The sequence below is a fragment of the Dama dama genome, chromosome 21, assembly GCF_033118175.1.
Source record: "Dama dama isolate Ldn47 chromosome 21, ASM3311817v1, whole genome shotgun sequence".
In the NCBI taxonomy this organism is placed as follows: Eukaryota; Metazoa; Chordata; class Mammalia; order Artiodactyla; family Cervidae; genus Dama; species Dama dama.
This window is the reverse complement of record NC_083701.1, coordinates 72,862,674-72,886,973: the sequence shown is the minus strand read 5'-3', so window position 1 is coordinate 72,886,973 and position 24,300 is coordinate 72,862,674. Positions and strand designations below refer to the sequence as shown.

At 35.8% G+C, this 24,300-nt stretch overlaps 1 protein-coding gene across 1 annotated transcript in view; it reads left to right on the top strand.

The window, feature by feature from the left end:
* The window catches only part of CNBD1 (cyclic nucleotide binding domain containing 1), a 384,488-nt gene that overhangs the window by 299,835 nt on the left and 60,353 nt on the right, over positions 1 to 24,300 (top strand). Inside the window, exons 8-9 of the mRNA XM_061122766.1 lie at positions 4,727 to 4,864; positions 7,174 to 7,306. Of these exons, the coding sequence (XP_060978749.1) occupies positions 4,727 to 4,864; positions 7,174 to 7,306 (271 nt within the window). The remainder of the gene's footprint in view (positions 1 to 4,726; positions 4,865 to 7,173; positions 7,307 to 24,300) is intronic.

The following is a 24,300-nucleotide window of genomic DNA, read 5'->3' as shown; positions in this document are numbered from 1 at the left end:
GTTGCTTTCTCTTTATGTTTATAGTTTCCTTAGTTGTACAAAAGCTTATAAGTTTGATTAGGTCCCATTTATTTATTTTTTATTTTATTTCTGTTGTCTTAGAAGACAGAGAATGCTGTTTTGAACTTGCATTTTAGATGTATTTTAAAAATGTCTAAAATTAAACACACGCTTCCTATTATTGTTGAAAAAAATAGAAGGAAGTTTGAAAAGAAATATAATAAATCTTCTGTCATTTTCACTTCACCTCTCCTCTGAATAACCTTGTAATTACACTTGTACAGCTTTTCTTGAACTGACACAAGGATAAGTACATGTATACACTTATAGAGTACTGTTTTTGTCATCTTTCCCTTAAAAATTTTTTCAAATATTTAAATAATAGATTTTCATTTGTTATTTTTTTCATCATAAAAAATGTTAAAATGTATAGATGTAACTGATTTTTAACAGTTTGTTAGAACTTAGGGTGAGTGTGTTTATGTAATTTATTCACATATATATGTGTGTATACATAGGCACATAGACACACAGGCTAAAAATAACACACACCCACATATTGATCTAAGCTGGTGACCATTAGAGGGATACTGCAGTCAGGAGTTGCTATAAAGTGCTGCATTAACTTCTTTAAATATATCTCTAAGAAAGTAGTTTATTCAATTTAGATTCATAGGAAAGGAGTTCCTGGATAAAGTATTTCATACATTCTTTAATTATTTTAGTAAATATTGCCAGATAATTTTCCATTTTTAAAGGTTTTTTTTTTTTTACATTTTTTCAAGTTATGTATTAAAGTATCTCCCCAGTCTCATAGGTTAGAGTAATTTAATATTTTCAATTTGATTGATGAATAAATATAAAACTGTTTTCTAGTGAGGCTGAGCATATTTCTTTCCTTTGTGGTTCATTTGGCTATTCTCTTCTGGAAATTTCTAAAATATTTTTCTCCTTTTATTTGTAGTCATCTGCTTTTGTTGTTTTTATTTTTAGGTCAAATTATTAGTGTTATTAGACATTTTAGGTACATAAAATTTTATCACTTCATTTTATTTCATTGCATTTATTTATCTATTCCATTTACGAAGTTCTAATTCCTATAATTAAATTTGTAATTTGAACTTAAAAAAGCTAAATAAATCTTTTTCCCTTCAGAGCATAGACATTTTTTAAAGTATTTCAGTTCTATCTTCCTGCACCTCTCCTTGGCATTTCTGCTGTAAATTATTTTAAGTTTATCTTGTTTTAAATGTATTCCATATTAGTTATTTAAAATTTTTTATATATGAAAAAACGAAATTTACATTTACCAATTTTTGTCAACTTTTTGCATTCTTTCTCTTTGGATTGAATGTTTTCCTAGCTAAAATTCAATTTTTAGCAATTTGTTTCACATGCTGTCTGAAATTATAATCTTTTTTTAACTCATTCTGCATTGCTATTTTAAGTAAATACACAATTCTAGTTCTTTGAAAGTTGTTTTTCTTGAGCACTTTGAAGATGGCCAAAGTTATAGAACAGAATGGAAATGTTATAAGCATTAATCATTTAAATTAATTCAATTAAAATAAGTGAGTGTATAAAGAGTGTTGGAAGTTGAATACTTGCCTGACATTGAGTGTCTGATATTAAAAAATGAATCAAGAAAGAAAACCTTAAGAATGTTATTCAAGGTCATGGGTGATTTATGCTTTCATAATAATTTATTGGGTGACTCAGACTGAGTCTTATTAAGAAACAATTAGAATATCAGGAAAAATATGTATAAATCATCTGCTTGAAATTATTGATAGTTAATAAGATTAGGTGGCAAGAAGACACAGAAGAACTACACAAGAATGGTCATAATGACCAAGATAACCATGACAATGTGGTTAGTCACCTAGAATTGGACATCCTAGAGTGTGAAGTCAAGTGGGCCTTAGCAAGCATTACTACAAACAAAGGTAGTGGAGGTGACAGAATTCTAGCTGAGCTATTTAAAATCCTACAGATAATGCTGTTAAAGTAATGCACTAAATATGTCAGCAAATTTGGAAAACTCAGCATTGGCCAGAGCACTGGAACAGATCAGTTTTCATTCCAGTCTCAAAGAAGGGCAATGCCAAAGAATATTCAAATTACTGTACTATTGCACTCATTGCATATGCTAGCAAGGTAATTCTCAAAATCCTTCTAGCTAGGCTTCAGAGGTACGTGAACCAAGAACTTCCAGATGTATAAGCTGGATTCAGAAAATGCAGAGGAAACAGAGATCAAATTGCTAACATCCATTGGATCAAAGAGAAAGCAAGGGAATCCCAGAAAAACATCTGCTTCATTGACTACACAAAAGCCTTTGACTGTGTGGATCACAACAAACCATGGCATAGTCTGAAATAGATGGGAATACCAGACCACCTTACCTGTCTCCTGAGATACCTGTATGCAGATCAAGAAGCAAAAGTTAGAACTGGCCATGGAACAATGGACTGGTTCAAAATTGGGAAAGGAGTACATCAGGGCTGTACTGATTGTCACCCAGATTATTGAAATTCTATGCAGAGTAATGCTGAGCTGGATGAATCACAAGCTAGAATCAAGATTACCGGGAGAAATATTTGGGTTTTTTTTTTTTTTGAAAATTAAAGGCCAGTTTTATTAAAAAATAGAAGCATCCTAAGAAAAACCAGTGATACATAAATCATGTAACACATGGTGAATGAACTACTTTTATCCCAGGAATGAATGTCCATTGTGTCATTTAACCACATTAAAAGGTTAATGAAGAGGATCATCTCAGAAGCAGAAAATTCAATATTCACTCATGATAAAATAAAAATTAGCACTTAAGCATGATAAAAGCTCACATTCATTTATAATAAAACAAAATTAACAGTAATTCATGACAAAACACAAATATTATATATAAAATTACTATAACATGATTTTCTCAGATATGCAGATGATACCACTCTAATGGCAGAAAGTGAAGAGAAACTAAAGAACCTTTGATGAGAGTGAAGAGAGTGAAAAAGTTAGTTCGAAACTCAACATTAAAAACACTAAGATCAAGACATCTGGTCGCACCATTTCATGGCAGATAGAAGGATAAAACATGGAAAGAGTGATAGATTGTATTTTCTTGGACTCCAGAATCACTGTGAATGTTGACTCCAGGCATGAAAATAAAAGATGCTGCTCTTTGTAAGGAAAACTATGACAAACCTAGACAGTGTGTTAAAAAGCAGAGACATAAACTTGCTGACAATGGTCCAAATAATCAAAACTATGGTTTTTCAGTAGTCATACATATGTGAGAGTTGGACCATAAAGAAAGCCAAATGCCAAAAGATGCTTTTGACTTGTGGTGTTATAGAAGACTCAAGAGTTCCTTGGACTGCAAGGAGATCAAATTAGTCAATCCTACAAGAAGTCAACCCTGAACATTCATTGGAGGGACTGATGCTGAAGCTGAAGTTCCAATACTTCGGTCACCTGATGCAAGGAGCTGATCACTGGAAAAGACCTTGGTCCTGGGATAGATTGGAGGCAAATGGTAAAGGGTGTGGCAGAGGACAAGATGTTTAGATAGCATCACTGACTCAATGGACATGAGTTAGAGCAAACTCCAGGAGACAGTGGAGGACAGAGAATCCTGGCCTACAACAGTCAATGGGGTTGCAGAGAATCAGACAGGACTGAACAACAACAAACCAACAACTTGCTTCTCCCATTTAACATGTCATACAACCCTTTAAGTCTCAAGCTTTATATAAAAACATTCAATTCTGGTTTCTCACCTTGTATGGCCCTAAGTTTCTTATTCTAATACGCGTGACAATTCCTAGACCTCAGACCCTGAGACCTTCATCTAAGTTTGATATTACTCTGGACCACTTTGATTCCAGCGATTACGTTAAATTCCTTCTTTATTTTCAAACGGGTGGATTCAATTTCAGCTATTCATTCAACTAAGGAAAACATTTGACCTTTCTATGGGTTTGACGTGGAAGAGTAGACGTTCTCCCACGTCACTGGTAGCCAGGCATGTTGACCCGATGTCTTCTCTGAGAAGTTACCCCTGTTTTTCTAGATGCCTTTTGGTATTTCATGGGCAAACATGAATACAAATCTTCTATGTAGCTGTACACATTCTCACTACATCCTAAAAATTTACAGTATGTATTCTAGTGGTAATATTTTTGGTATGCTTAATATCTATTTGTAGCATAGTAAGTTAGGAGACCCTACATGAATATATATATATATATATATATATATATATATATATATATATATATATATATACACACCAGTGATTTATACCTGCCTAACACTATATTCATTTTCATTATTACTACCAACATGAGTATTATAAAATAAATAGAAGACCCATGGATAAAGGTGCACTATTTTCTCATCCCTTCAACAAATATTTGTTGGATGGCTCTTATGCACAAAGCACTATTTCAGGCATTTTAAATGAATCGGTGAATAACACAGATCTATTCTTATGATTTATTTTCTTCATGCTAGTGAAAAAAATGAAGTTTTCTTGTTTTGGGCAAGTAATATTGGCCAGAAGAAAAGACATCCATGCCGGACTTCAGATCTTCTTCTTTCACACACCTGGAGCTTCGCCTATGATACTCCCTTTTGTAGACTCTCCTAGACTGATCCTATCATTGATATTTTTATGCTGATGAATAATGATGAGGTTTAAGTGATCTTGGTGTTTTTACAGCTTGGACAATGGAGTACCTTTGGAACCTTGGAAGTTGCAGCTCATGTTGAATCAGAAACAAGGGGGTACTCAGTGGTGACAGAAGAAGACTGTGAAATTCTTAAAATTTCAGCAAATAATTACGCAAAGTTAAAAACGGTATGTTTTTGTTGTTGTTGATGGTGGTGGTGTTCAGTCATTAAGTCGTGTCCGACTCTGTGACTGCATGGACTGCAGCACACTGGGCTTCCCTGTCCTTCACCATCTCCCAGAGTTTGCGCAAACTCGTGTCAACTGAGTCGGTGATGCCATGCAACCTACCTTGTCCTCTGTTGCCCCTTCTCCTCCTGCCTTCACTCTTTCCCAGCATCAGGGGCTTTTCCAGTGAGCTGACTCTTCGCATCAGGTGGCCAAAGTATTGAAGCTTCAGCTTGAGAATCAGTCCTTCCAATGAATATTCAGGGTTAATTTCTTTTAGGATTGACTGGTTTGATCTCCTTGACTCTCAAGAGTCATTCCTAGCACCACAGTTCAAGATGATCAATTCTCTGGTGCTCAATTTTCTTTGTGATCCAACTCTCACATCCATGCATGACTACTGGAAAAACCATTGCTTTGATTATAAGGCCCTTTGTTGGCAAGTCGAGATGTCTCTGCTTTTTAATACACCCCCAAGGTTTGCCAGAGCTTTTCTTCCAAGGAGCAATCATCTTTTAATTTCATGGCTGCAGTCACCAGTGTGAGCATATCTAATCTATATGTTAACACATTATGAGTGTTTTGACTCTCTAGATAGAAGTTATCCATATCTCTTTTAATATTTTAATTTGTTTTGAATTGGAGATCTTAAAAAAAAGACTTGATATACATCACTTAAGCCTTTGATGAATAGTTGAAGTGGAAGGGAAGGTCTCTATGGATATAATTTATTATACATGTGCATTTGGTGCATTTGGTTCTCCATAAATTTAAGATTCATTCATTCACTCTTTTTTTTATTCATTCATTCAATGACTGTTTTGGGCAACAATGGCATGTCACCAACTAGGGATACCAGAAAAATCAGACAGAGATCTCTAAAACTGTATAATCTGCCTCAGGAACAAGAAAAAAAAAAAAACAAAACAAAACAACACTTAGGGATTATTGAGTTTCCCTGGTGGCTCAGATGGTAAAATCGTTTGCTTGCAATGCTGGAGACCCGGGTTCAATCCCTGGGTTGGGAAGATCCCCTGGAGAAGGAAACAGCAACCCACTCCAGGATTCTGACCTGGAAAATTCCATGGATGGAGGAACCTCATAGGCTACAGTCCATGGGGTCATTATTGGTATAGCGCATGTCAAAATCCAAAACTGCATGAACAGGTGATCATAACTTAACTCTGACCTCCTAATTCTGCTGCATTAGGAAAACTTATTTTCTTCAATTTTAACAATTTATTCTCTTTCATTCAAGTTGAAAAATACACCCATCTTGTATTTCTCCTCCCCTGGAGGGTAGAGAAGTCTGTATAAATGATGGATTGGGGGACTAATAGGGTCATCCTCCATCAGAAATTCTTGAAAGGATTTAACCATGGTCTATGTGCCACAGGCACTGTATGGGCTACAATGAGATCCTGTGTCAGAAGAGGGTCAAGAGACACCCATCTTCCTGATCTAGGTCGTTAGTAGTTGGGATTTCTTTTGATGCAGTGGTCTCAGTGTTAGTGATACAGAAGACTTTCCCAGGATTCAGTGAAGTGTGAAAGTGTTAGTCACTCAATCATGTCCAACTCCTTGCAACCCCATGGACTGACTGTAGTTCACCAGGCTCCTCTGTCCATGGAATTCTCCAGGCAAAAATACTGGAGTGGGTAGCAATTACCATCTCCAGGGAACCTTCCTGATCAAGGGATCAAAACTGGGTCTTCTGAATTGCAGGCAGATTCTTTACTGTCTGAACCACAGGAGAAGCCCGAGATTCAACTTCCTTCCAAATCTCTGGTTTCAGAGTGGCTGGCCTAAAAAAAAGTTTCATACGTTTGGTTTTATTTTCAAAATGTCAGTAAGTATCACTTATTTGATCAAATAAATGTTGCATCAAATACAATATTTGAGTGTAGTCAACTATGACAGAGTTCTTTCAGAAATGCTAAAATATTTATAAGAACTTAAAAATAAATGTGAAAGGTGGGAAAATATTTTAGTAGCCAATATGAAGATTAAAATTTCAATCTTTAAGGGTTATGTGGTCTTGCTTTTATAAAAATTCAAATAAATTATATTATAGTTTGCATTCATATAACCTTTATTTTTCTTTTCACTGCCATTTGCCTATGGACAGGGAGGCCTGGAGGGCTGCTATTCATGGGGTCGCAAAGAGTCGGACACGACTGAGTGACTGAACCGAATTGAACTGATCCTTTTATTTGCCTCTTTTTTAAATTACTTAATACACAAATTTTGATAATGACTTTTTGTTTCAGGAAAAGACAAGACTGGAAAACCAGCATAAGGTGAAGTTAATCCATAAGTGTCCATATTATGTGGAGTGGCCTACTTTATCCATATATGAACTAGTTACGTTCACTAAATGGAAAAAATTTCCCCCAGGTCATGGTGAGTTTAATGCGATTTTGGATTACTTTATTTATATTATATTATTCAAATTTGTAATTTCTCATTTTTAAAATATTTTAAATATATTAAATATAAATATATTATTTTATAATTTAATATTTTATATAATATTTTGTCACGTGTGTTTCTCTAATGTATTTAATGTTAACTTTCAGTTGGACATTTATTTATTTATTTATTTTTGTATTCCTTTTTAAAAATTTTTTTTTATTTTTTTTATTAGTTGGAGGCTAATTACTTCACAACATTTCAGTGGGTTTTGTCATACATTGATATGAATCAGCCATGGATTTACACATATTCCCCATCCCGATCCCCGCTCCCACCTCCCTCTCCACCCGATTCCTCTGGGTCCTCCCAGTGCACCAGGCCGGAGCACTTGTCTCATGCATCCCACCTGGGCTGGTGGTCTGTTTCACTATAGACAGTATAAATGCTGTTCTTTTGAAATATCCCACCCTCACATTCTCCCACAGAGTTCAAAAGTCTGTTCTGTATTTCTGTGTCTCTTTTTCTGTTTTGCATAAAGGGTTGTCATTACCATCTTTCTAAATTCCATATATATGTGTTAGTATGCTGTAATGTTCTTTATCTTTCTGGCTTACTTCACTCTGTATAATGGGCTCCAGCTTCATCCATCTCATTAGGACTGGTTCAAATGAATTCTTTTTAACGGCTGAGTAATATTCCATGGTGCATATGTACCACAGCTTCCTTATCCATTCATCTGCTGATGGGCATCTAGGTTGCTTCCATGTCCTGGCTATTATAAACAGTGCTGCGATGAACATTGGGGTGCACGTGTTTCTTTCAGATCTGGTTTCCTCAGTGTGTATGCCCAGAAGTGGGATTGCTGAGTCATATGACAGTTCTATTTCCAGTTTTTTAAGAAATCTCCACACTGTTTTCCATAGCGGCTGTACTAGTTTGCATTCCCACCAACAGTGTAAGAGGGTTCCTTTTTCTCCACACCCTCTCCAGCATTTATTGCTCGTAGACTTTTGGATAGCAGCCATCCTGACTGGCGTGTAATGGTACCTCATTGTGGTTGCTTTTTTAGTTAAAAATCATTCTGTATTGATTCAAAGGGTGATCTCAGAAGTACTTACTTCCACATCCTCTATTTCTCACCACAATCCCTACCCTTCTTGATTTACCCTTGCTGTCAATGTAAGGGCCAAACTATATGGTATAAATGCAATGAGAAACTATAGTCATTTTTCTGTGTGTGTTATCTTGGAAGGACACATACTTAAGTTGCACATTTGCTTGTCTGAACCCATGCGACAAATCATCAGGGAAAATATCATTACAGAGAGTAGTTAAGACTAAACGCAGGAGCAGCAGTAGTGATGCTACCTATATTTCCAATATTTAGACCTGCAATGACGCATGAATATGTTGGATTATATATACGCAAAAAATGTAGGTGGCATTGGGTCATTTTTACAATATTTTCATCTATGAGAAGTGCACTAAATAAGAGATGCCAACTGGTATGGGTTGATTTTGGGTCCCACGAAATTCATATGTTGAAGCCCTAATCTCTTGTTGTTATTCAGGAGCTAAGTCATGTCCAATTCTTGCCACTGCTGGGACTGTAGCACACCAGGCTCTTCTGCCCTCCACAGTCTCCTGGACTTTGCTGCAATTCATGTCCATAGATTCAGTGCTACTTTCTAAACATCTTATCCTCAGCTGCTTCCTTCTCCTTTTGCCTTCAGTCTTTCCCAGCATCAGGGTCTTTTCCAATGAGTCGGCTCTTCACATCAGATGACCAAAGTACTGGAGCTTCAATAATAGTCCTTACAGTGAATATTCAGGGTTGATTTTCTTTAGGATTGGCAATTTTGATCTTGCAGGCTAAGGGAACTCTTGTAAATCTTCCCCAGTACCAGTTGAAAGCATCAATTCTTTGGCACTCAGCTTCTACGTAGTCCAACTCTCACATCTATACATCAGTTCAGTTCAGTTCAGTTCAGTCACTCAGTTGTGTCTGACTCTTTGTGACCATTTGGACACAGTACTCCAGGCTTCCCTGTCCATCACCAACTCCCAGAGTTTACCCAAACTCATGTCCATCAAGTTGGTGATGCCATCCAACCATCTCATCCTCAACCATCTAATCCTCTGTCATCTATACATAGCTACTAGAAAAATATATACCTTTGATTATAAGGACTTTTGCCAGCTAAGTGATGTCTCTGCCTTTAATACACTGTCTATGTTTGTCATAGCTTTCCTTTCAGGGAGCAAGTGTCTTTTAATTTAATGGCTGCAATCACCATCCACAGTGATTTTGGAGCCCAAGAAAATAAAATCTGTCACTCTTTCCACTTTTCCCCCTTTTATTTGCCATATAATGATGGGATCAGATGCCATGATCTCAGTTTTTTAATGTTGAGTTTCTAGCTAGCTTTTTCACCCTGCTCTTTCACACTCATTAAGAGGCTGTTTAGTTTCTCTTCACTTTCTGCCATTATAGTGGTATCATCTGCATATCTGAGGTTGTTGATACTTCTCCTGGCAATCTTGATTCCAGCTTGTGATTCATCCACCTCTGCATATAAGCTAAATAAGCAGGTTGACAATATACAGTGGCCTTATCATACTCCTTCCCCAATTTTGGGAAATTTCCCCCAAAACCAGTCAGTTTTTCCATGTCTGGTTTTAGTTGTTGCTTCTTGACCTGTAGATAGGTTTCTAAGGAGACAAGTAAGGTGGTCTGGTACTCCCTTCTCTTAAAGAATTTTCCACAGTTCATTGTGATCCACAAAGTCAAATGCTTTAGCACAGTCAGTGATGTAGATGTTTTTCCGGAACGCCTTTGCTTCATCCATGATCCAGCAACTGTTAGCAGTTTGATCTCTGGTTCCTCTGCCTCTTCAAAACCTGGCTTGTACATCTGAAATTTCTCAGTTCATGTACTGCTAAATCCTAGCTTGGGGGATTTTGAGGATGACCTTGATAGCATGTGAAATGAGCTCAATTATATGGTAGTTAGAACATTATTTTGCATTGCCTTTCTTTGGGAATGTAATGCAAACTGACCTTTTCCAGTCTTGTGGCCACTACTGAGTTTCACCAATTTGCTGACATATTGAGTGAAGCACTTTAACAGCATCATCTTTTAGGATTTTTAAACAGCTCAGCTAGAATTCCATCACCTGCAATAGTTTTGTTCATGATAATGTTTCCTAAGGCTCACTTGACTTCATATTCTAGAATGTCTGACTCTAGGTGAGTGACTGTACCATTGTGATTATCTGGGTTATTAAGATCTTCCTTGTATAGTTCTTCAGTGTATTCTCGCCACCTCTTCTTTATCTCTTCTGCTTTTATTAGGACCTTATTGTTTCTGTCCTTTATGGTGCCCACTCGTGCATGTAATGTTCTCTTGATACCTCTAATTTTTTTTTTGAAGAGACTTTAGTCTTTCCCATTATATTGTTTTCCTCCTTTTATTTGCGTTGTTCATTTAAAAGGCCTTCTTATCTCTCCTGTGAAACTCTGCATTCAGTTGGGTATATCATTCCCTTTATCCCTTGCCTTTCACTTCTCTTCTTTCCTCAGCTATTTACAAAGCCTCCTCAAACAGCCCTTTTGCCTTCTTGCAAATCTTCTTCTTTGGGATGATTTTGGCCACTGTCTCCTGTACATTGTTATCCCCCATCCATAGATTTTCAGGCACTCTGTCTACCACATCTAATTCCTTATATCTATTCATCTATTCTGCTGTATCATCAAGGGACTTGATTTAGGTTACCCCTGAATTTCCTAGTGGTTTTCCCTACTTTCCTGAGTTTAAACTTGAATTCTAATATGATGCTACTTGGATGTGAGACCTTTGGGATGCAATTAAGTCATGAGAGTGGAGCCCTCCTGAATGGTATTAGTGCCCTTAAAATTAGGAAGAGAAAGAGTTGATCTCTCTTTCTTGGCTGTGTGAATAGACTGTAAGAAGACAGCTATATGCAAGCCAGAAAGAAGGCTGTTGGCAGATATTGAATCTGTTGGCACCTAGCTGTCCCAGCCTCCTAAGTTCTAAAAGAAAATGTTTACTGTTTAAGCCACCCAGCCAATACTAATTGTCATCACAGGCAAAACTAAGTCACTAATACAAGAGGAACTATGGTAGGTGGGCCAGAGTCTTGGATCTCATTCAGTCGGGGATCACTCTGGTGCCCGACCTCAAACCTATAGATCCTAATTGCAGTGAAGGATGTGATCAGAAGGAGAACACTTCTGAATTAAGTTTAATACCAAAGTTCTAAAAAGAATGAGTCTAATTTATAAATTCCAAAATGTGACTATTCTAATAATAAAAGTATGTTGAAAAAGTGGTGGAATCTGGCTAAGATGTCATTTGAGGAAGTCACTACATAATAGGAAAGTGAGGTTTAGCATAGCACCATCCAGACGTTTCACTGATTGAAAAAAAAAAAAAAGATAAGTACCTTATGCTTCAAACTCGGAGTCCCTAATAAACCTGTTCAATTTAGTGAGACTCTGCACCCTTTGCTGAATTTGTTCCAAGTTTTTTTCTGTGCTTGTTTTTATATATTATTTATCATAATTGAAATGCAGTGTTTAGCTCATATTTAGCCAAATATTCATTTTATTCTTGCTTAGAAAAATTGAATATGATATATTGCATTTTCTATCATAAAACATCTTTTTCCTAAAGATGTATTCATTTTTTTGGTCAAAAGTCTATTTAGAAGACAAGTAGTAAACTGATTTGTAAAAAACTGGCATTTAGCATTTGTAAAGTCAGTACATGTATAGAATTATTTTTAAGTTGAGTGTTTGGATTTACCATAGGGTTTTCCTTTTGTATTTGTAGAAATATCAACTCTTGGCCCATACTTCAGTTCCAGGGCTATTTTATATAAGACTATTATAGCCTTGCCAATTTATCAGGATGTTAATAGTTCTGAGATGATTTTTAAGGAACAAAGGAACTGTAATTGAAGAGTTTTCTCAACTACATGAACCAAAAGGATACGGGGTTTGGAAAAAGGGGAACAATCATGTCTTTCTAATTTATTTGATTACTAATGATGAATAATTTGTGTTTCAACCTAAAATGTTTAACTTTAGCATCAAAAAGTTAAGATGATCCTGACTTGACACATAGTTTCTTAGACATGCTGGGTTCAACTTTGTTTTAGGTGAATGTATTTTGCATTAATGGTGGAAACTATTATATTGAAAAATCCATGATTATATTTTGCAAGCTAAAAGTTACATTATTCTTCTACTGTTCCCAGTTGTTTAAAACTTTCATCCCTATTCTTTTACAGTTAAAAAAACCATCTTTCTTCCTTCGGGAAGAATGGCAGTTTCACTAGATGATTCTCAAAACTTCTTTCAGCTCTGAAATACTATGGTTCTCATAAATAAACATACTGAAGAATAAGTTCTTTCAATCTAATTTTCTTTTATGGTGGTGGCAAACATGATATATCAAAGAGAAAGCATTAGATATAATCCTTCTCAACTTTACTCAAGATTTATTTTGAACTTTTATCAGAAAATGTGGAGTGTAGCTCAAATTATACTTTCATTATCTAGCTTCGAAATTAGCAGTTGTATGAATTCCAAAGCATAATTATGTGTGTTTTGATCTTATTTTAGGAAAATATATTGGTGAAGTCAAAGAGATTTTACTATTGAAAATCTTGATAGAACTTAACATTAATCCCTGGAAATCTATGATATAAGTAAAGCTTATTTCTGGCGCTGTTCCTCTGTTAACTTAAGTTCTTTTTTTTCTTTCTGCTTCATTTGCAAAGGGAGACTGAGTATAATGTATGTGTACAAAGTCTTCCCTGGTGATGTTTTTTGAGGTGTGATTGACTGGAAAATGGCAACCAGCTGATCTCACTAATCAACCTATGTCTGTGTGTATCATGTGTACAAGAACAAAATGGTACATTCATTAGACATCAATGAACCATTTGTGTAAATTTTATTGTTATCCTGCTTATGTCAATATGCTCCATCTTTTCCAGGTTGGGTATGATATAGCAAGCATAATAATTAGATATACTAAAAATGTATTATTCAATTTAGTTTTAAAAGGTAAAATATGCAAATATAGCAATTATGAAAAAAAAAATCTAGACTTCACAAACCAAAAATAGAGAGTGTTAGCCACAGAATTTCTACCTAAGGTTTCTAAACCTCAATATTTTGACATTTGTCTTTGCAGATGAATTAACTGTGGAGGGTATCAAAACTCTTAGTCCCAAGGACACTCTTGAGCATCCCAGAATCAGGTTTATGTCTTAGAGTGCCAGTGATTGTGATGTGTTTTTCTTCCTTTTTTTTTTTTGCATTAAGTGAATATTTTGTAATGTAACATATTAATTCATTTAATCATTTTAATAGACTTTACTGCTTAAAGAAGTTTTAAATTCACAGCAAAAACTTAAAAGGAGGTACAGAGAATTCCCATATATCACCTGCCCCTGATCTTGAATGCTATCCCTGATTATTAGAATATTCCACCCAAGTGGTTCCTTTCTTACAGTAAATTAATCTGCATTGAAACATCATTAACCAAAGCCCAGAGTTTATGTTAGGGCTCATTTTTGGTATTAGACATTCTCTGGCTTGGACAAATGTCTATTTGTCCACCATTTTGGTATTGTGCAGAGTACTTAATGCCTTAAAACTTCTCTGTGCTGTACACACTCATCTCTTCATCCTCCCTAAACCTGGCAATCAGTCATCTTTTTGCTGTCTTCTTTTGATTTTGCCACTTTCATATTGTCACTGAATTGAAATCATACAATATGTATGTAGCTTTTCAGATTGGTTTCCTTCCCTTTAGCATTTAAGTTTCTTCCAAATCTTTTCATGGTTTGTTAGTTAATTTCTTCTTAACACTGGATATATTCCATTGTCTGGATGTAACCCAGTGTGTTTAACTGTTCATCTACTGAAAGACATCTTAGTTGCTTTCAGGTTTTGGCATTCTGAATAAAGCTGCTAAAAACACTTGTATGCAGGGTTTTCTGTGAACATAAGTTTTCAACTCCTTTGGGTAAACATTAAGGAGTGAAATCACTGGATAATATGATAAAAGTATATTTTATTTTGTGAGAAAGTAAAAAACTGACTTCCAATGTGGCTGTACTATTTTGTATTTCCACCAGCAAGGCGAGTTCCTGTTGCTCCTTGCTGGCATTTGCTGCTGTCAGTGTTCTAGATTTTAGCCAAATAGATTTGCATCTATTTAGCCAAATAGATTTGTTTTGGTTTTAATTTCCCTGATGATATATGAGTGGAGTACATTTTCATGTGCTTTTTGATTGATATATCTTCTTTGGAGAAGAGTCAAATTCTTTGTCCCATTTTTTTACATTAGATTTTTGTTTGTTTTCATATTGTTGAGGTTTAAGAATTCTTTATATATTTGGATAACAGTGTTTTTCAGATATGTCCCTTGCAAATATTTTCTCCCAAAGTGTTCCTTGTCTTCTCATACTCATAATACAATGTATTTTTGAAGAACAGAAGTCTTTAATTTTAAAGAAGACATCACTAGACCCAAGAGACATGGGTTTGATCCCTAGGGTTGGGAAGATCCCCTGGAGTAGGAAATGGCAACCCACTTCAGTATTCTTGCCTGGGAAATTCCATGGGCAGAGAAGCCTGGAGGGCTACATTTCAAGGGTTGCAAAGAGTCAGACAAGACCGAGCACATACCCAAGCGAGCAAGTCTAGTTGTTCCAGCACCATTTGTTGAAGAGACTGCTTTTGCTCCATTATATTACTTTTACTCCTTTGTTAAAGATCTGTTGGTTGTGTTTATGGAGCACATTTCTGGGTGCTCTATCCGTTTCATCGATGTATTTGTCTGTCCTTAAGTCAATATCAACTGTCTTATTGACTGTTGCTTTATAGTGTTTTGAACTTAGATAGTGGCCGTCCTTCAACTTTGTTCTTCACCTTCAATATTGTGGGGACTCCTTTGAATCTTTTGCCTCTCCACATAAACTTTAGAATCAGTTAATCAATGTACACACACACACACAAAGGAATTTAATTTGGATTGCAGCATATCTATAGATTAAGTTGAGAAGAAATGACATTTTGATGATAATGTCTTCTTATCCTAAGCATGAATTATCTCTCCTTTAATTGAGACTTTTAATTTCTTTCATCAGAGTTTTATAGTTTTCCTTGTATAGATCTTGCACATATTGATTAGATTTATACCTAAGTATTTCATTTTGGGGAATCCTAAGGTAAAAAGTATTTCATTTTAAGTCTCAAATTCCACATGCTTGTTGTTAGTTAAGACAAGTGGTTTCGGTTTCATGAATTTTTTATATTGATTTTTCTGTTTTCAATGTCCTTGATTTCTGCTCCAATTTTTATTACTTTATTCCTTTTTCTTCATTTGGATTTAATTTGCTTTTCCTCTTCTAATTTTCTAAGTTGACGCTTAGATTTTTTTGTAAGCTACTTCTTTTCTAATAAATGAATTCAATGCTATAAATTTCCCTCAAAGCACTGCTCTCACTGCATCCCATAATTTTGATGAATTTTTGATAAATTGTGTTTTCATTACTTCTAACTCAAAATATTATTAGATTTCTCTTGAAATTTCTACCTTGACCCATATATACTATTTGGAAATGTGTTGTTCAGTTTCCACATATTTTGAAATTATCCAGTATTCTTTCTGCTCTTGATTTCTACTCAATTCCATTGTGGTCTAAAAGCACAGACTGTATGATTTTTATCCTTCTAAATTCAAGTTATGTTTTATGGCCCAAAATGTGCTCTCTATTGGCAAATGTTCCACTTGACCTTGAGAGATGACTATTCTGGTGGTGTTGTACAGAGATACTCTATTCAGTTGACTAGTGGTGATATTGAATTCAACTAAGTCCTGCTGAATCTTTCTCTTGCTGAGAGAGAGGAGTTGAATTCTCTAAATTTAATAGTGGATTTATCTACTTATCCTTTAGGTTCTATCACTTTTGCTTCACATATTTTGATGCACCATTTTTAGCACATGCATATTAAGTATCATTATGTTTTCTTGGACAATTGACTTCTTTATCATCATGTAATGCCCCCGTTCATCTCATAAAATTCCTTTCTTTGAAGTTTGTTCTGTCTGAAATTAACATAGCTATTTGCGCTTTCATTTGGTGAGTATATTTATCTCCATAAAGTTATTTCTAATTTATATGTCTTTATATTTAAAGTGGGTTTCTTGTAGACAACCTATCATTGGGTCTTTTTTTTTTTTCCTTTTTATCCACTCTGATAATCTTTGTCTTTTAATTGGTACATTTAAACCATTGGTATACAGAGTTATTATTGACATAATTTTATAATATTCACCATATTTGTTACTGTTGTCCATTTGCTATCATTGTTCTTTGTTTCTGTTTTGGCTGCTACTCATTTTCTGCCTTTTGTGATTTTAATTATTTCGTATGATTTCATTTTCTCTCCTTAACATGTCAGTTTTACTGTTTTTAGTATAAACATTTTTACTGTTTCTAGGGTTGTCCTGGAGTTTACAATATACACTTATAACTAATCCAAGCCCACTTTCAAGTAATACATTGATTCACAGCAGTATGAATACCTTGTCAGTACAAGGTATCGGCTAAAAGGTTTATTTTTGTCCCTTAAGATGAATCTAAGTGCATTGCTCAGTTGTCTTTAGCTTCATTTGAAACAGTTTTGTTAGACTGTATTGTGACAGCTGTCATATCAGCATCATTTTTTAAAAAAAAATTACCAAAATTGGTGAATTTTTGTGTAGCCACTTTAATATTGAACATGTAAGGGAAAATGCAACATCTTTCAGCATTTATGCTTTAGTATTTCAATGAATAAAAAATGAAGCTGAAATGCAAAAAGAAAAAGAAAAGATTTACGCAGTGTACTGAGAAGGTGCTGTGACTGATCAAACTTGTCTAAAGTGGTTTGCAAAGCTATTTGCTGGAGATCTCTCACTGAATGATGTTCCGTGATTGGGCAGGCCAGTTGAAGTTGACAGCAATCAAAGTGAGACATTAATTGAGAAAAATCAACATTATCCCATTACCCTATGCAGGAGATAGCTGACATACTCAAAATATCCAAATCAAGCATTGAAATTCATTTGCACCAGCTTGGTTATATCCATTGCCTTGATGTTTGGGTTCCATATAAGTTAAGCAAAAAAAAAAAAATAAATAAATATATAAATAAAAACCTTCATGACCATATTTCTGCATGCAATTCTCTACCTAAACATAATGAAAATGTTTTATTGTTAAAATAAATCATGACAGATGATGAAAATGGATACAGTACAGTAATGTGAAATGGAAGAGATCATGGAGCAAGGGAAATGAACCAGCACCAACCATACCAAAAGCCAGTCTTCATCCAAAGAGGGTAATGTTGTGTATATGGCAGGATTGGAAGGGAATTCTCTATTATGACAACTACCAAGATTCCCTGGCAGCTCAGTTGGTAAAGAATCTACATGCAATGCAGGAGACCCTGTTTTGCTTCCTGGTTCGGGAAGATCCTCTGGAGAATGGATAGGCTACCCACCACAATATTCTTGGGCTCCCCTCATGGCTCAGCTGGTAAAGAATCCGCCTGCAATGTGGGAGACCTGAGTTTGATCCCTGGTCTTGGGAAGATCCCCTGGAGAAGGGAAAGGCTACTCAATCCACTATTCTGGCCTGGAGAATTCCATGGACTGTATAGTCCTTGGAGTCACAAAGAGTCAGACACGACTGAGTGATTTTCACTTTCACTTTCTCTATTATGAACTCCTTCTGGAAGACCAATTAGTTCCAACAAGTAGTGATCCTTATTAGAACAACTGAAAGCAACACTTGATGAAAAGTGTCCAGAATTAGTCAACAGAAATGCATAATCTTTCAATAGGATAATGCAATACTGCATGTTTTTGATGACCAGGCAAAACTGTTACAACTTGACTAGGAAGTTCTGATTTATTCTCTGTGTTCACCAGAAATTGCACCTTCAGATTTATGTATATTTCAGTCTTTATAAAATTATCTTAATGGAAAAATTTTAAATTTTCTGGAAGACTGTTAAAGATACCTGGGCCATTTCTTTTCTCCAAAAAATAAAAAGTTTGGGGAAGATGGAATTATGAAGTTTCCTGAAAAACAGCAGAAGATAGTGGAACAGAATGGTGAATACATTGTTTGATAATGTTCTTGGTAAAGTGAAAAATATGTATCTTTATTTGGAAATCAAAGGAACTCTTTGACCAATCCAATAATAACAAAATAATCCTCCCTCTCATTTCTTCTATCATTGCTGTCATTAATTTTACTCATATACAAAATAGTTAAGCAGATACATATTTATAGACATATATAGTCAAATACAGTATTTCTGTTATTGTTGAACAAAGTGTTATCTGTTAGACCAACTAAGAAGAAAAAGTTTTAATTTTACTTTCATTTTCATCCTTCCCTGATATTTCCCCTTTCTTTATATAGAGCAGAGTTTCTGGCCTATATCATTATTTTCCCCTCTAAAGAATTTATTTTAATATTTGTTTCAAGACATTTGGAGGTCTTCAATTTTTATTTGTCTGAGCAAGTCTTTATTTCTCCAACTACTTTTGAAGGATAATTTTGCAGAGTCCATAATTTTCCACTGGTAGATTTTTTGTTCCTCTTAATATTGTCAATATTTTACTCCTCTCTCTTCTTGTTTTCATGGTTTCTGAGAAGGGGTTGGTTGTATATTCTGTTCAAATATATATATATATATATTTGAATAGGGGAGGGCACTTATGCTGTATATATTCTGCTTGATATTCTCTGAGCTACTGAATGAGCATATGGTTTGGTATCTGTTACTATTTTTGAGAAATTCTCAGTCGTTATTATTTCGAATATGTCTCCCTTCCTTTCTCTCTTCTTCTTCTAACAGTCCCATTAGGTACGTTATAGCGTTTGTAGTTGTCCCACAGTTCTTGACTATGCTTTCTTTTTATCTTCACTTTGCCTCTCACTTTTTGATGTTTCTAATTAGATATCCTCAAGTTCAGAGAATATTCCTCAGCTGTGTGCAGTCTGCTGATAACCCTTTCATAGACATCGTTGTTTTCTGATATGTTGCTTTGCAGTCCCAGTATTTAGTTTTAATCTCTCATAGAACTTCCATCTCTCTGCTTCCTTGTCCATTTGTTCTTGCTTGATGTCCACTTTATTCATGAGAACCCTTAGCATAAACATTCCTGGTTTGACAATTCCAGCATCTTTGACATGTCTGGCTTACTCTGTCTTTTCTATCTGTGATTTTTGTTTTGTAGTATTTAAATTTTTCTTGATATCTAAGTATCAATTTGCTATAATATGTTTTAGTAATAAGGTTAAAGTGTAGACGGAGGAGGTCTCTACCTTATCATGAGCCTATGCCTCTCAAAGGTGAACTTCACACATAATTCAGTCTTCTCCCATTCCTGTTAGATAGGAAAAGTGGGTCCGAGTTGACTGGAATTAGGTATTTTCCTTCAATTCAGTTAACCTTTGATAAAAACCCTGTTAGGTTAGACTTGACCCATGCAGGCCTCGATAAGAACAAAGTATGCTGTCCTATTTCATGTCAGAGTAAAAGAGTACCTGGCAGAGATCCAGGAGGTAAAACTCATAAAAGTGTGTGGATTCTCTGTTGTTTGGATCCCGTTGGGGTTTTAAAATCTCAGATTTATCTACAGCGAGCCTTCTGCAATTCATTAATTACAGTGCTGCTTTTTCTACTTCAATTCTGGTTCTTATGGAGGTTTCTACTCTAGTAAGTTGTGATTCTCTGTATTTATTTGTTAATATCTTCAATTCTGTGAGTGGCATTTTGAACTATTATCTCATTTCTCTTATGGTTTAAGAATTCTTGACTTTTTTTTCAGTTTTCTACTTGTTAAGATGCAGTTGTATCTCCCAAGCTCCTTACATGCTGTACTGGAAAAATCCTTTTTTTTTTTTTTTTTCTTTTACTATACTTGCTACTTCTTTAATGTTTGTTCTAGGACAACCATACACATTTCAATTTATCAGAACCTGCTTCAGATTTATTAACATTTTCAGTTTAATATAAAAATACTACAACATATAGCTCTTTTTCCTCTTTCCTTTTGTGCACTGTTATTGCTGTACATATTTCATTCAAATATATTAACAACTGAACTAAAATTAAAGAAAATAAAACAGAAAAAGAGATGGAAAGTATGTTTATAGTGTTTTGCTGTTTGACAACCCCTGTCTTAACACTAATCGTGCTATGTCACAATTAATGACTTAAGAGTCAGTTTTCTTAATAGACTCTGGAATGTGTCCATCTTATTTTCCAGTACCCAAAAAAGTGCTTAAAATTTGTGGGCCCTTGAAATATATGTTGAATGAAAAAAATGAACAAATATTTTGATGGTGGTATGTGCCTTTAGGCCCTAGTTAGCACATATTTCTTCCCAAAGTAATTAATTTAACTCTTTACTGATAAGTATGGATGTGTTGTTGGTGGTGGTAGCTTAGTCGCTAAGTTGTGCCCAACTCCTAGTGACCCCTTAGACTGTAGCCCACCAGACTCCTCTGTCCATGGGATTTCCCAGGCAAGAATACCAAAATGCCCTCCATTTTCTTCTCCTGGGATGGACGTGCTGTATTAACACTAAGCATAAATTTTCTTTGAGAAAAATGCTATTTGCTGATTTAATCTTAGTGTACATAGTATGGACCACAAAGAGGGCAGAGTGCCAAAGAATTGATGCTTCTGATCTGTGGTGCTGGAGAAGACTCTTGAGAGTCCCTTGGACAGCAGAGATCAAACGAGTCAATCTTAAAGGAGATCAGTCCTGAATACTCATTGGAAGGACTGAGGCTGAAGCTGACACTCCAATACTCTGGCCACTTGGTGTGAACAGCTGACTCTTTGGAAAAGACCCTGATGCAGGGAAAGATTGAAGGCAGAAGAAGAGAGTGACAGAAGATGAGACGGTTGGATGGCATCACCGATTCAATGGACATGGACTTGGGCAAATTCGGGGAGCTGGTGAGGACAGGGAAACCTGGCATGCTGCAGTCCGTGGGGTCTTGAAGAGTTGGTCAAGACTTGGTGACTGAACAACAACAACATACTTAAACATATTTTGTTGTCAAATTTTGATTAAAACAAACTTTTTATTTTAATATCTCTGGGTAAAAATGTAAAAAAAAATTATATCATTGCATTCAGCCAACCACCAAGAATTCTGGCAGGCCACAACATTTTCAATTCATATTCCAGTTAGAATAGAAGCCAGTTTGATATATAAAAGTTTGATATACTGTTAATGAGACAGACATTAGCATAGTGTTAAGAACAACACTAGGTAAAGGCAGTTTGAAGTTCTGTTCTCTTCAAGAAATCACCTGGGGCAAAACATTTTGAATCTATCAAACTAATCCTTTTTATTGCTAGCCATTATGTTCATATCTCACTATATATGCAGCCAACTTCTATAATGTAAGGGAATGGAAGTGGAATAATGACTGATAAGTATACATAGCATCCCCTTCCTAATTTTTAAATTTGTCATAATACACATTGTTATAAATATTCTTGAGAGAAATAAGCTTTGCTTATGGTGGACTCTGCATATTGTATTCTTCAGTGTCTCTTCCATACACTTCTAACCCGTCTTAGTCTACTGTGAAGGCTAGAAAAGCTAAAGACTGCACCTCCTATATCCACTGTAAGTGCTTTAATTTTGATTATGGCCTGAGTGCTGTCTTGCAGATGTGTTTACACAAAGCTTGGAAGTAGTCAGGGAGCAGCTCTTCTTGTGAGCATGGTGTTCCTGATCTCATTCCTAGCATTACTGCAGATGATTGGAAAGCTAGCGGTCTCCTCTAAGAGCTTCATACCATGGGGGAACATTTTCACTGTCTGATTTTTCACCCTGACTCTATACTTGTGTTTTTTATTTTAATATTTTCTTCATTTGTCTGCACTGAGTTTTACTTGTGGCATGTGGGATCTAGTTCCCTGACCAAGGATTGAACCTGGGCTCCTGCACTGAGAGCTCATGATCTTAGCCACTGGACTACCAGGGAAGTTCCCGACTCTAGGGTTTTGAAACCAGGTTCCATGGTCCTCTTACAGGTATTTTTTTTTTAACACCTTCTAATAAACTGGTTTCTATTTAAATTTAGATTAAAAAGAGCCTATTGTCTGTATTCAGAAACCAAGATTAGTACCCTGGCTGCTCGTTGTATCAAAGATGATTTCTTTTGTAAATAAGTACTTTTTCATAATTTCTTCATTTGACTTTTAGTCAAGTAACATTTTTACTAAACACTTTTTATGTGAAAAAAATGCTAGCTGCTTTGGGGAGATTAAAAGAAGTGCATTTAAAGTCAAATGAAATCAAGTATTGGAGTAGCTATCAGGTAAAGTTTGGGCTTCAAAAGTGGTTCAGTGGGTAGAAAATCTGCCTGCAATGCAGGAGACACAGTAGATGCAGGTTTGACTCTTCCTGGGTCAGGAAGATCCCCTGGAGAAGGCCATGGCAACCTCCTCCAGTATTTCTAAAGGATTCCATGGACAGAGGAGCCTGGTGGGCTACAGTGCATGGGGTCACAAAGTCGGACACGACTGAACATGCACGCATGTAAGGCTTGGTTTTGATCTCAGAGAATTAACAACTACAAAAATATGTAAGAGTGGGAGAGAGAATCTTTTGAACATGCTTGGACAGTTACTGAGAGTGATAGTTGTAGGCAGGAAAAATATGAGTCAACACAGGGCTGCAGATCTTAAGTCAAAACAATGCACCTTTCAAGTGCATCTTTAAAGAGTGCCTCATTCACGTCAGCGGTTATTCACCAGCACTGGGAGTTCAGTCAATACCATAGAGATCTGAAGCATTTTAACTGCCAGATTCATATGCATGTGCCTTATTTTATGGCAAATGTGGTATCATTAAAGATTTTCAATAGTAGAAGAGGCCTGAAGAAGGAAAAGTTTTAGAGGAATGAATCAGTCAGAGCTATATGAATGATGAGAGACACTAGAAAACCAGGAAAACAGATAGTCATCTATTTTGGTAGTTGTTTAGTTGCTAAGCTGTGTCTGACTCTTTGCAACCCCATGGACTATAGCCCGCCAGGCTCCTCTATCCATGGGATTTCCCAGGCAAGAATAATGGAGTGGGTTGCCACTTCCTTCTCCAGGGGATCTTCCCAACCCAGGGATCAAACCCTCATCTTCTCCACTGCAGGCACACTCTTAACCCCTGAGTCCCTGGGGAAGCCCATTTTGGTAGTGCAGAGGGGAAAAAAACAAAAGGCCCTGGTGATGCTAATAATGGAAGGAGATTTATGTGAGACCTATTTTAATTGTCCAAGGGATTGCATGAAATAGGCCCTTTCAAGTACATTTTCAGTACACCCTTGCACTGTTAGTCTACACTACGTTTTGTTTCTGTCTTGCTTTTTAAAAATATCAACCAGAATACATTTTTGCTGCATAGATATGTGTAGATCTTGGATTTCAGCCTAAACTCTTACTCTAGTTGCTGAGCAGGATTCTCAAGCTTGGTTTTAAATGAACCTGTGCTCTCTCTCTCCCTCAATACCTCAGAGTTAAAACAGTTTTTCTAGTATTTCCCAAAGGTAATTAAATATAGACTACCCCATCCCCACTCAAGACATTTGTGAATGTAAACAAGTATTTTATGTTCATGGAACAGATGCTATTTTTCCTACCCAGAACCCAAAGTAAGCAGAGCTTTCTCAATGACTTGCTACATCTATGGACAGGTATTTGTAACATGCTTTCATTGAGAGGCTTAGTATTATGTAGTGTTTTTTTTTTTTTTTTTACTTTTATCTTGCATAAGAACACGTATTTCCTCTCCTCTCAGTTTGGTCATTAAAGCCCAACCTCCTCAGTTGTTGCATTCTGCCAGTGTTCCC